The 12,861-nt window shown below is 41.3% G+C and overlaps 1 protein-coding gene across 8 annotated transcripts in view; it reads right to left on the bottom strand.

Moving 5' to 3' along the window:
• The window catches only part of SLC22A15 (solute carrier family 22 member 15), a 113,632-nt gene that overhangs the window by 85,698 nt on the left and 15,073 nt on the right, over window positions 1-12,861 (bottom strand). For all 8 annotated transcript variants that reach the window (XR_015160768.1, XR_015160769.1, XR_015160767.1 and 5 more), the window contains exon 2: window positions 6,500-6,712. Coding sequence is in view for 5 of the 8 variants with exons in the window: in XM_086392030.1 (XP_086248156.1) it covers window positions 6,500-6,712 (213 nt within the window). In the remaining 3 variants the exon portion in view is untranslated. The remainder of the gene's footprint in view (window positions 1-6,499; window positions 6,713-12,861) is intronic.

Raw genomic sequence — 12,861 nt, 5'->3', positions numbered from 1 at the left:
GAGGGAAATTTCCATTACTAATTGCCTTTTTTGCAAAGAGAAAGACTCTCATCAACAGACTACCACCTCTAGAACTGAAAAAAGAAAAAAGAGAAAGAAACTCAAAGCAAACACAAGAACATAAATCAATAAAAGTGAAAACAGAAAAAAATATCTATAAAACAAAATGTTAGTTCTTTAAAAAGATCAATAAAATTGACAAAATCCCATCATGACAAGTAATTAAGAAAGGACAGAAATCACCAATACTGATATTTTGTTACCAATACTATAACAAAAGAGGATATCATTTCAGACTCTGCAGACATCAAAAGGATAATAAAGTAATACAATGAACAGCTCTGTATACATAAATTTGAAAACTTAGATGAAATGAATCCATTCTGTGAAAATCACAGACTGCCCCAACTCACAATACGATGCAGATTATTTAATTAGTCTTACATCTTTTGAGGAAACTGAATTCGTAATTTTAAAACTCCCCAAAAAGAAAACTAAAGACTCAGATAATTTCACTGAAGAATTCTTCCAAATGCTTTAAGGACTAACACCAATTCTACACACTCCCTTCCAGAAAACAAAAAAGGAGAGACCGTGTTTCAATTCATTTTATGAAGCTTGTTATCATCCTGATACCAACACCAGACAAAGACAGTACAAAACAAAAGAAAGCTAGAGACCAATCTCCCTAATGAATACAGAAGCAAAAATCCTTAACAAATTACTAGCAGTTAAAATTCAGCAATACACAAAAAGAAGTATCTACCACGCAGAGATATAAGGCTAGTTCAGTATTTGAAAATCAAACAGTGCAACCCACCACATTACGAGGTGAAGAAGGAAAACCACATACATGATCACCGCAACTTATGTAGAAAATTACAAAGCGGTATATTTGACAAAATTCAATACGTGCTCACGATAAAAAATAATATTGGAATGAAGGGGTTTTCTCAACATAATAAAAAATACCTACAAACACCAACGGCTAACATTAAACTTAATGGTAAAAGACTACAGCCTCCCCATAAGACTGGGAATAATGCATGGATGCCATATATACAACAGAGTGCTAGAAATTCTGGCGGAGCAATAAAGCAACAAAACAAAACACAAAAGCCATGCGGTCTGCAAAGGGAAAAATAAAACTGTCCTTATTTTTTATAAAATTATCTAGAAATCTCCAAAGAATCTTCAAAATATTCCTAGAATTAATGAGTTCATAACTACATAGATTAAACATACAAAAATCAACCGTATTTCTACAAACCAGCAATGAACATACGAACACCAAAATTTCAAATACAATACCACTTACAATCGCTCAACAACAACAACAAAAAAAGAAGCATTTAGGATAAATCTAACAAAATGTGTACAGGATTTATAAGCTAAGTCTACGAAACACTAAAATCCAAGAATCCCTAAATAATACATACAGTGTTCATGTACTGGAAGTTTTAACAGAGTGAAGATGCCATTTCTCCTCAAACTGATATACAGGTTTAATGCAGCTCCTATCAAAATTGCAAGATTTTCTGCAGATACAGAAAAAAAGTTATCCTACAATTTACATGGAAAGCCAAAGGAACTAAAATAGCTAAAGCAATCTTTGAAAAAGAATAAAGTGAGAGAAACCAATCTATCTGCATAAAAGACTTATCATATAACTAAAGTAATATAACTAAACCTAGATGAGTCTTCGGAGAAGTAAGCTGAGTGAAAAACAGCCAATCCTAAAAGGCTACCTGCATGATTGCATTTTTATAATATTCTTGAAATGAGAACATTAAAGTATAAGAGAACAGATCAGTGGTTACCAGGGAAACTGGATAGCATTTGGGGAGGGCGGAAAGTGGGTATGTCTATATATAAATATACATGGCAACAGACCCTTGTGGTGATAGACATGCTCTGTGTCTTAGCCATATCAACATCATTATCCTGGTTGTGATATTATATTATGATTTTAAAAGATGCTACCATTGGGAAAAACTGGGTAAAGCGTTCATGGAATTTCTCCGTATTATTTACTGCAACTTCATGTAAATCTACAATTATCTCAAAACAAAAATTTTAATTACTAAAGAGCCACCTCAAAGAGGTTCCTACTGGTAAACTGGGAATAATTTGAGCAGCAAAATAACTAAAAAGTGAAAGTGAAGTCGCTCAGTCGTGTCCAACTCTTTGAGACCCCATGGACAGTAGCCTGCATCAGGCTCCTCTGTCCATGGGATTTTCTAGGCAAGAGTACTGGAGTGGGTTGCCATTTCCTTCTCCAGGGAATCTTCCCAACCCAGAGATTGAACCCAGGTCTCCCGCATTGTAGACAGACGCTTTACTATCTGAGCCACCAGGGCAAGTGCTGAAGGCTATAATAAATTATAAATAGTTGAAAAGACTTCATGGGGTTGCAAAGAGTTAGACACAACTGAGTGACTAAGACTTTCACTTTCTTTCAGGAAGCCATTAGCACACACTAATGACAGAGAGAAATGGAGACAAACAAGGGAGAAGAAAACGGCTCTTATTTACAGGAGAATCCGAAAAGATGAAAACCAAAAAACAAACCCAAGCTCCTAGATACAGAGAAGAGACTGGTGGTTGCCAGAGGTGGGAGGGGAAGGGAAACAGGAAATGAGAGAAGGGGTCAAAAGGTATAAACTTCTGATTATAAAATAACTAAGTCACAATGATGCTACAGATAGCATGGTGATCACAGTTAATACCCTATTGTGCATTTGAAAGTTCCAAAGAGAATAGATCTTAAAAGTTCTCATCACAAGAAAAAAAATTTTTTCTGCAACCATGTATGGTGAGGAATGTTACCTAGATTTATGGTGATCTTCTCACAATAATAGAAATAGTGAATCATTATGTCGTACACCTGAAATTAATATAATGTTAAATGTCAACTGTACCTCAATTTAAAAAAACAAAAACCCAACTGGCAAAGATGGAAGAAGCACTAGAGTTAAGAATTTATCATTTTGTAACCATCATAGTCTAGCTTGGCTTATGAAGCTAGATCAATAGATGCTAAACTGGAGGGAGGGGGTTCTGATACAGAATAGCAAATTAGCGTAATCTTAGTGACTCAACTCCCCATAGATTCCTTACTTCTTGAAATAAAAACAAACAAACAAACAAACAAAAAAACAGTAACTGTACAGGGGAGAAATCAGGTAATATCTGCCATGGATGGTCAAACTTCACATCACCCCAAAAGGGCAGATGAATACTGTGTATCTCTATATGTGATCCCCTGTGGACACAACATTACTTATGTGTTTTTCTAACTGTGGATGAGCACCCTGAATGAGGAATCATCAGAAAGTTTGAAAATGAAGAACACCCTAACTACTTAACAGGGAGGTATCATGTATTCTTCAAAAGTATTGATATCATAAAAATGAAAGGGCTGAAGATACTGAACAGCTATGACAACTAAATGTAGTATGTGATCCTAAACTGAACTCAATGGAAGAGGGGAAATGAGCACTATCAAGGATATCACTGGGTCAAGTGGGAAAGCTGGGCACGGAGAGCAGATTTGATAAAACATCAGCATTTCTTGAAGTTGGTAAGTGTACTATGGCTTTCGAAGAGAATGTCCTTATTTTTAGGAAATACACACTGAAGTTGTCCTTGTTTAGTTGCTAAGTTATATCCAATATCCGACTCCTTTACGACCCCATGGACTGCAGCCCACCAGGCTCCTCTGTCCACAGGATTTTCCAGGCAAGAATACTGGAGGGGGTTGTTATTTCCTTCTCCAGGGATTGAACCTGTGTCTCCTGCGCTGGCTGGCAGATTCTTTACCACTGAGCCACCTGGGAAGCCCACATACTGAATGAAGCATTTGGTTGTAAAAAAAATACCAATACTTATAGCTTTCAAGTGGCTTTTAAAAATTAAGAAAAACAGATAGCACCAATGAGGTAAAATACTAACAACAGATGAAACTAAAGGATATAAGGGTAATCTTTAAACTATTCTTGAAATTTCTGTCAGTTTGAAATTATTTCCAAATAAAATAATGTTAAAGTCCTTCAGCTTTTGTTAACCAATCAAAAAGAAGGAAGATGTGGATACTAATTTAGATTGGATCAGTCAGTTTAGTCGCTCAGTCGTGTCTGGCTCTTTGCGACCCCATGGACTGCAGCACGCCAGGCTTCCCTGTCCATCACCAACTCCCGGAGCTTGCTCAAACCCATGTCCATTGAATCGGTGATGCCACCCAACCATCTCATCCTCTGTCATCCCCTTCTCCTCCCACCTTCAATCTTGCCCAGCATCAGGGTCTTTTCAGATGAGTCAGTTCGTAGCATCAGGTGGCCAAAGTATTGGATTTTCAGCTTCAGTATCAGTCCTTCCAATGAACACCCAGGACTGAGCTCCTTTAGGATGGACTGGTTGGATCTCCTTGCAGTTCAAGGGACTCTCAAGAGTCTTCTCCAACACCACAGTTCAGAAGCATCAATTCTTCAGTGTTCAGCTTTCTTTATAGTCCAACTCTCACATCCATACTGGAAAAACCATAGCTTTGACTAGATGGGACTTTTGTTGGTAAAGTAATGTCTCTGCTTTTAAACATGCTATCTAGGTTGGTGATAACTTTTCTTCCAAGGAGCAAACGTCTTTTAATTTCATGGCTGCAGTCACCATGTGCAGTGATTTAAATTGGATAGGCCCCTAAAAAGTACAATATTAAGAGCATAGGCTTCTGGGTTAAGAGAAATTTGGGTTGAAATCCTAGCTCTGCCCTTATTAGCTGACCTCAAGATGTCTCAATTTCTTCATCTATAAAATGGGGGAAATAATGCTTACTTCATAACTTATCTTGAGAGTTAAACGAAACAAGGGCTGTAAAATATTACAATGCCTGGCTCACTGTTGTCACTAAGTAGCACAAGGCTACTTACTATTGTTATAGGTGAGTAGTGGTGATACGCGTGGTGAGGGTAGTTATTGTGGTGGTGGCGAGGAAGCCATGGAGACACAAAGATGACCAAAATAAGGTTTCTGAGCTCAAAGGATTTAAAAATATAGAGTTGAACCATAAACTACAGTGTATCATGTGAGTGCAAACAAAATGTTACTGGAGCAGAAACAAAAGTGTATTTACTTCTGGGCAGCTGGTCAGAAAAGACTTACCAGGGAAGGCGATGGTCATGTGAGCGGGAGAGGGTAAGTCAAGATGTCACCGGGCAGAGGAGCGGGTGAATGGTGGGGCTGTCCTAACTGAGGTAAGAGGTGCAGTCTGAGAGCTTGTGGCATGTATGTGAAGCAGGGGAGGCGGAGGGAAATACAGAACGTGGCTGGAAAGTATACCAGCACCAAGCTGGGGAGGGTAAGGGCCCTGAATGTAACATACAGGGTTTCACTGTGTGTGATGGGAGAACCACTGGAGGTTTTTGGGTAAGGGGTGCTGAACTGTTGTCATGAAAACCCCACTGGGCCAGGGTGTCAGCAGGCAAATGGATAGCTTGTGGGGACCAGGCAAAGGACACTGAGGATTTCTACTTTTTAACAACCAGCTGTGTCCAGGCCCTGCGGCTCTTATTCCAGAGTTTCTCTGCACCAGACTGTGGGCTCAGTCACTCTGTCATGTCCGACTCTTTGCGCTTCATGGACTGTAGCTCACCAGGCTCCTCTCTCCATATCTCTGGCATCTCCTGCATTGGCTGGGTGATTCTTTACCACTTAGCGCCACCAGGGGAGCCCTCACCCATCTATGTAGACTCAGCTTATTTACCTCAGGCTGGCCCAGAAGGCGCTTTCCTTATCAGAACCTTCTGGCTACCAAAATCCCCTTGAAGATAAGGCTTCCTGCCCACACTGGGTGGTACCATATGCATTTGATGTTGTACAGTCAAGGAGCCCCCAGGCGGTCCACATGCAGGACTACACTTAAGCATGAACTGTGGATGTTAAAGGTGAGTCATTATACTTCTCTCTTTACTCTGTTGATTTTTGTGGATATAAGAAAAAGACATGAAAGTTTTAATTCACTTTTTTTTAAAGGACACACTAGTCAAAATGGGGTTCTTCTAGAGTTCGTGTATGCATGCTCAGTAGCTTCAGTTATATCTGACTCTTTGTGACCCTATGGACTGTAGCCTGCCAGACTCCTCTGTCCACGGGGATTCTCCAGGCAAACATACGGGGGGGGTTGCCATGCCCTTCTCCAGGGGATCAAACCCACATCTCTTATGTTTCCTGCATTGGCAGGTGGGTTCTTTACCACCAGTGAGTTCCACCTGGGAGACCCCTTCTGTTTGTGTCTTACTTAATCTAACCAGTTTGGTTAGGACTCACGCTTCTCCCATTTGTAGTAAGAAGGAAGAAGAAAGTGTTTTCCAAGGATGTTCTTTAACTCTCAAATTTACTAGAAAGCGATTTGAAGATGGGCTGAAATTTAAATCAACCAGACCACACGGTGGCTCCCAGTGGGTCACTCAGTGGTCACGAGGGCCCTCCCACCTCCCGCAGTTACCTCAGAGGCGATGGAGGTAAAGCTGCTACTGAAGTGCACATGCTTGTGCATCTCGCTGCCATTGGCCGTCAGGAGCCAGGCCCCGAGGGCCTGGTCTTCGCCAGCCGACTGGTTGCTGTGGCTCTGGTTGGGCAGGAGCTCGGCCAGGTCCCAGTGGTACGACGGTGTGGCCCCAACCAGCGCAATGAGGATGGCTTCCGTGGCCACGTAGAGCTGAAAGAGGAAACACACAGAGCCATCTAGGCTGGAAATGCAATTAGCAAGTTTACAAACCTTCAATGAGCAGTCTTGCTTTTGTGTCTGTGCTGCTGCTATGCTGCTGCTACATCGCGTCAGTCATGTCCGACTCTGTGCGACAGGAGCTACACAAATGAGACACTTTAGAAACAAAGGAGAAAATGGAAGGAAGCTTCCTGATCTACTACAAACGGAACCATCAGCTATCGCATCTGTAAAGCACCCTGTAGTTCCTTCAAGGGTTTTTTCTGCATTTGAGATACATCAGATTTGAGGACACAGCATAGAATGGTTCCACACTCGCAGGGAGTAGGGGAGGAGGGATATTACCTGCCCTGACTTAGACTAACATTCTAGTTATTTTCTCCTCAACACCACACATTAGTTCAGATAAGCAGTTACCAGGGCACAGGAGTGTCCTGGTCTTGGACTCATGATCTAAACAAGAAAACATGTTGTGGCATAGTTAATGTTTCCAAAAACAGTATGTGTGTGTACATATATATAAATCAACAAGACCACACAGTGACTCTAGGCAGATTGTATATACATATATATGAGAGAGTTAACTCAGGCAGGTTGATAAGAGGTCCAAGCCTAAGGCCCCTTTAAGGAGGACATAAACATTAGACAAGTAGGCCTCATGGGCAGCAGTATCTCTTGTTCAAGGACATGCCTTTTTTTGAACTTTGGATGTACGCTATGGGAGAAGTGAAGTGAAGTCGCTCAGTCGTGTCCGACTCTTTGCAACCCCATGGACTGTAGCCTACCAGGCTTCTCAGTCCATGGCATTTTCTAGGCAAGAGTACTGGAGTGGGGTGCCATTTCCTTCTCCAGGGGATCTTCCCAACCCAGGGATCGAACCCGGGTCTCCCACATTGTAGGCAGACGCTTTGCCCTCTGAGCCACCAGGGAAGCCCACGCTATGGGAGAAGGTCTGGGCAACATTTTCACAGCCTTGAGGTATTTTCTTTTCTATTCTCAGCAGCTAGCAGAAAAGTATAGAAGGCTCTGCTTAAACTAGCGAGGCGGGTGCTCTCCTGCCCACTTCCAGTGCCTCTATCCCTGTTACTTTAATAAAATCTACACAAAGCTCTGAGTGATTGAGACTGCCTTTGGTCCCAGAGTTAAATCTTCTCCTTGGGAGACCACGAATCCGGCAGCACTGATCACCATAAGCTGTTGTCTATGTGTGTGTGTGTATACACATACACACACGTGGGGGAGGAAGGACGCATGCTCTGTTAAAGCAGGGAAGCATTATATGCACTTGAGTAGGTACTAAGGTATCCTATACCACCTGCAAGATGTGAACAACTCAAAATCCTAGGTGCTCACCCAGGCTTTTAGCTGTAATTGTTGTTTAATCTAAACGGAGCTTCCCTCTAAAGAAAAAATATCTCATTCATTCAATCAGTGATTATTTATTGAGCATATATGACATTTGTCACTGAATGTTTTGGGCTTTATGGCTATTCACAAAGCCATACTGGGTTTGTAAGCTGTTGAGCCCTGTGCAACCTTTTTATGCTATAGATCCATTTTAATTTTTTTTTCCATTTAACAACTTTTTATTTTATATTGGAGTATAACTGATTAACAGTGTTGTAATAGTTTCAGGTGGACAGGGATGGGACTCAGTCACACACATTCATCTATCCATTCTCCCCGAAACTTCCCCCCTATCCAGGAGGCCACATAATATGGAGCAGAGTTCCTGTGCCCCACAGTAGGACCTTGTCAGTTACCCATTTTAAATATAACAGCGTGTACATGTCCATCCCGAAGTCCCTAACTATTCCTTCCCCCAATCCTTCCCCCCGCCACCGTAAGTTCATTCTCTCTGTTTCTGTTTTGTAAATAAGCTCATTTGTATCATTTCTTTTCAGATTCTGCTTATAAAGATTGTCTTATATTTCTCCTTCTCTACCTGACTTACTATAGATCCATTTTATGTTACTCTCGTGATGATTGTTTCAAGTTTAAATTTTATTAGGAAAATACAGGAAGTTTGTTCCATTGTGAAACAATCTTACTCTAAGAAATTAACAGTACTTATAAAAAATTTAAGCTAAAAAATTATCACTATTAACTTAGAACTTAAAGTCTAAAAATACCTTTAAACAGATTAAGTGTTTAAAAAACACAAAGTATATGATTTCTGTATAGTACCTAGTAACACCTAACTGGATGGATGAGTTGACCAAGGCATAAAAAGGTGGAGAGACTTGCTCACAGATTTATCTCCACTGCCAGGGAACTCCCAGCTCCTTCCACACCATTCTGGAGGGGCATATTCAGCTGTTAAGTGGATAAGCTGAAGCGCCAAAGGCAGAGTAATTTATCACAAGTAGATGATGAAATTACTGGCAAGGAAAGAGAAAAGAAATCATGACATTGTGTATGTCATAACAGAAAGCTAAAACCCAAGATGTGATTTTTCCCCTGTCTGCCAAGGCTGCAAGGATGTAAGCAGTCCCAACCTATGTGAGTCCAATGACTATGGGCCTCTGGAGATGCACAAAGTCGCCACAGGTCAGTCTGTGTGTGTGGTTTACTGTAAAATGCAAAGGAAAACATGTTTCTAGACTTATATTGCTTCTTGGCCCCTATTTGCATATTATTAAGGAAGTTTTCAGAACAGGAGGCAATCAGCTTACAAAAATGAAAACCTTAATAATTGCAAGAGCAGCATTTAGCAGCAGCTATAATTACAAAGCCACTTGCACCCATTTTAGTAACTGCCCTTCCTGATTACAACCTGCTGAAACTTAATTCATGGGTAAAGAAATGAAAAAAATACAGCAAAGGGAACTCAGGAGATGAGGCAGAACACATGTTCTGGTAAATGCACAGCCTGCAATCCAGCAAAGCTAACTAATGGTATTTTCTCTCTAAATATGCTCTTTTCTGCTTTGGTTTGTACCACTGACTTTTCCTGGAAAGCCCTTTCTCCTGCTGTCAATGTCTGACTCTTTCCCCACCTCTGAGATGTAACTCAGATACCCCTCCTTCACCCCACCTACCACCACCTTCCCTCCAACCCCCCAGAAGCCTTCCCCTGCTTCCACTCACTCTGAAAACTCGATTGAGAACTTTCTTAGAACCCATATCATTTTCTTCACTGCACTATACATTTATGTATTTGCTTGCTTTAGTTTTTTCTATTGAAATATGCTCTCTGAGGGCAGGATCTACATCAGATTCACCTTCAGGCTCCTGACGCAAAAAACTAAGGGCCCAAATAGATGATATCACATATTCAACAAGTCAATGGATGAATGAATGACCAGAATGGGAATACCAATAATAGCAGCAAGCACTTCTCTAACTATATAAAAGGCGCCATTCTAAGTGCTTATTGAAAATATATTAATGCATCTTATTTTTATCTGGATTATTCTAGGATAAGTAATGTTCTAGGTAAAGGAGGAAATCCTCCAAAGGATCCTCTAATCTGAGGCATATTTCACTGTGGAGGCTATCATTCCTGGAAGACACTACAATGTGTAGAAAAAGAGTTAAAAAACAAAAGAGGTGGAGCTGATACATAACACAGGAATATAACACAGGGAGCAGTAAAACCTAGCTAATTGGTATTATCTGTATCATTCTTATCATTCTGCAGGTTGATTAAATCTTCCTCCTTTCTCACTTTCTCTGCCCTCCTTCCACCACTCCGCAATGTTCTCATTACCCCCATGCGCACACATACACCTCAGGGAACACACAGGGCCACAGCTTTGTCACCAGAGGGGTCGAAGCCTGCAGCTCTTCCCTCAGTGCCACCTCCTCCACCCCACGTCCTTGTCTTCCCTCCAGTTCCTCCGGAAGCCCCTCCTGCTTCTGCTCACCCCCTGAAGATCCATCTAGACCCTTCTTGGAACCCACATCATTTGCTTCACTGCACTATACTTACATATAACATGGTATCAGCCTTTCTGTCTTTGACACAGATGGTCACCTGGCTTTGCTAGAGATAAAAGAGACCGAGTAGCCTGGTAACTATGATACTGCATGATGCATGCTAACTACGAAAGGTGATAGGGATACAGGGATTAGGTAAAAGTGGAGATGCTTAAACTTTGCATACAGATTACTGTTAGGTCCTTTACACCAGAGCCACAGACATGGCACACATGGTGCTATGAAGTCAAAGATGGTTTAGCCCTTAGCTGGTCAGAGGGATGTGCCACCTACACAAGAACAGAGTGGTTTTCCTCGGTTTGCCTTCTTCAGCTGTGACGGCGTCCCAGAGTGCTCATCCTGCTTCTTCCACCGAGGACATTTTCCTGTCTTCCCTCTGCTGTGACACTGTGCACATTCACCATATAGCCTTGTCTAGAGAATCACACCCATCTGCAGATGGGCCTTAAAGCCACGATGAAAAACCACCATCCACTCTCCTTCGGAGTGGGACTAACAACATCTCAAATAAATCATTATCCTCACTCGTGCTACCTCCAGGGAAGGAAAACAAGTGCCACAGATGGCGGGATTGTTGTTTCCCTCTCAGTATAATTATAATTAGAAAGTGACTAAGAGGCACTGGGGGATTGAAATTTTAAAAGTTTCAAAAAGTGAACGTTTTAGAAGCAATTTTATATTAACAGCATTATAAGCTTTTATCATGCTCAGGAAATGAAAAATGTCTCCCATAAATTATCTCATCACAATATCTTGTGCTGTGATGTCATGGTAAATGTGATGTTTATGTTGTAAGTAGGAAAGATGAGCCACAGGGCAATTATGTAACACACTAATGGCAAAACCAGGATGTGACTGGGAGCCACCTAACTTTGGGGCCAGAACTTTTTTCAGAGAAAAAGTTGGGAGAGGGGAAACAAGGTGACTTCATGATGGTCATCACTGTTAATATTTTACGCACTTAGTACTCAGTTATCTAATTGACTCAACCAAAAGCATTATTTGAGCATGACCACATCATGAAGGCAGCACTAAATGCCCATGGCCCAGCACAAAGTAGGTGTTCAATAAATATCTGTGGGGTGATTACTGATATTTTTTTTGGTCACACCACACAGCTTTGTGGGATCTTAGTTCCCCAACCAAGGACCAAAACAGAAGCACAGAGTCATAAACAATGGACCACCAGGGAATTTCCTGATACTATTTTAATTATTTTTATTTATTTTACTTTTTGGCAGCACTGGGTCTTCACTGCTGCATGTGCGCTTCTCATTACCGGGGCTTCTCTTGTTGCAGAGTATGGGCTCTAGAGCATGGGCTCAGTAGTTGTGGTGGGCCGGTTTACCCTGAGGAATATGGGGTCCTCCCAGGCCAGGGGTTGAACCTGTGTCCCCTACATTAGCAGGCAGATTCTCAACCACTACACCACTAGGGAAGTCCCATTGACACTATTTTTTGTGTTTAAAAATTTTAATTATGCTCTAAATAACTGGTGTCTCTAAGTCCCATTTCCTCCCTGACTCTTATCTACATAATGCCACCAGAGCAGTCTCCTCGATGCAGTCCTCATGAAACTCTTCTGGTTAAATCATATTAATGGATAAATACTAGATGTCCTAGCATCCAAATCTCCACCACTTGGCACAATTGCTACCTTATCCACATTCAAGCTTTCTGAACTAGCCTGTTGAATTCCCCAAACAGGACTTTTCACGGTGTGCTGTGAAAAGCATATGCAATCTGTACACCTGAGTCTGAACTGCAGCTCTAGTAAATTTCCAGCAAATCAAAACTTTTCTAAACTTCATGTTTCCTTCTAGTAAGACTGGACACTGGCAGTACATCTTTATCTAATTCATTCATATCTAGCTAGCCTATTCTGAAGGTCAAAGGGGATATTTCTTTAGCCAACAATGTACAGTAAATCTTACAGCTCCATCCAAATAGCACCTATCAGAGCCTCCCAAACTCTACCTTGCAGAGACTGATTCTGTAGGCTGGGATGGGACCTGAGATTCTGTTTTTCTAACAAGCTCTGGTGGTGTCAGTGTTGATGGCTTGGGCCACACCTTGTGTAGCAAGGGTCTAGGGTATGCCCTCTTCTATACTTTCTCCAATGCTATGTCTTCCCACCTGAAATGACCTTCCCGCTTCTCTCTAAACCCAACCTTCAAAGTTTAGCTTGAGCTCAGTTC

Source organism: Bos grunniens, chromosome 3 (genome assembly GCF_055505025.1).
Source record: "Bos grunniens cultivar Pamir isolate PY7600 chromosome 3, Bosgru_T2T1.0, whole genome shotgun sequence".
Classification (NCBI taxonomy): domain Eukaryota; kingdom Metazoa; phylum Chordata; class Mammalia; order Artiodactyla; family Bovidae; genus Bos; species Bos grunniens.
This window is presented reverse-complemented; position numbering and strand designations above follow the sequence as displayed.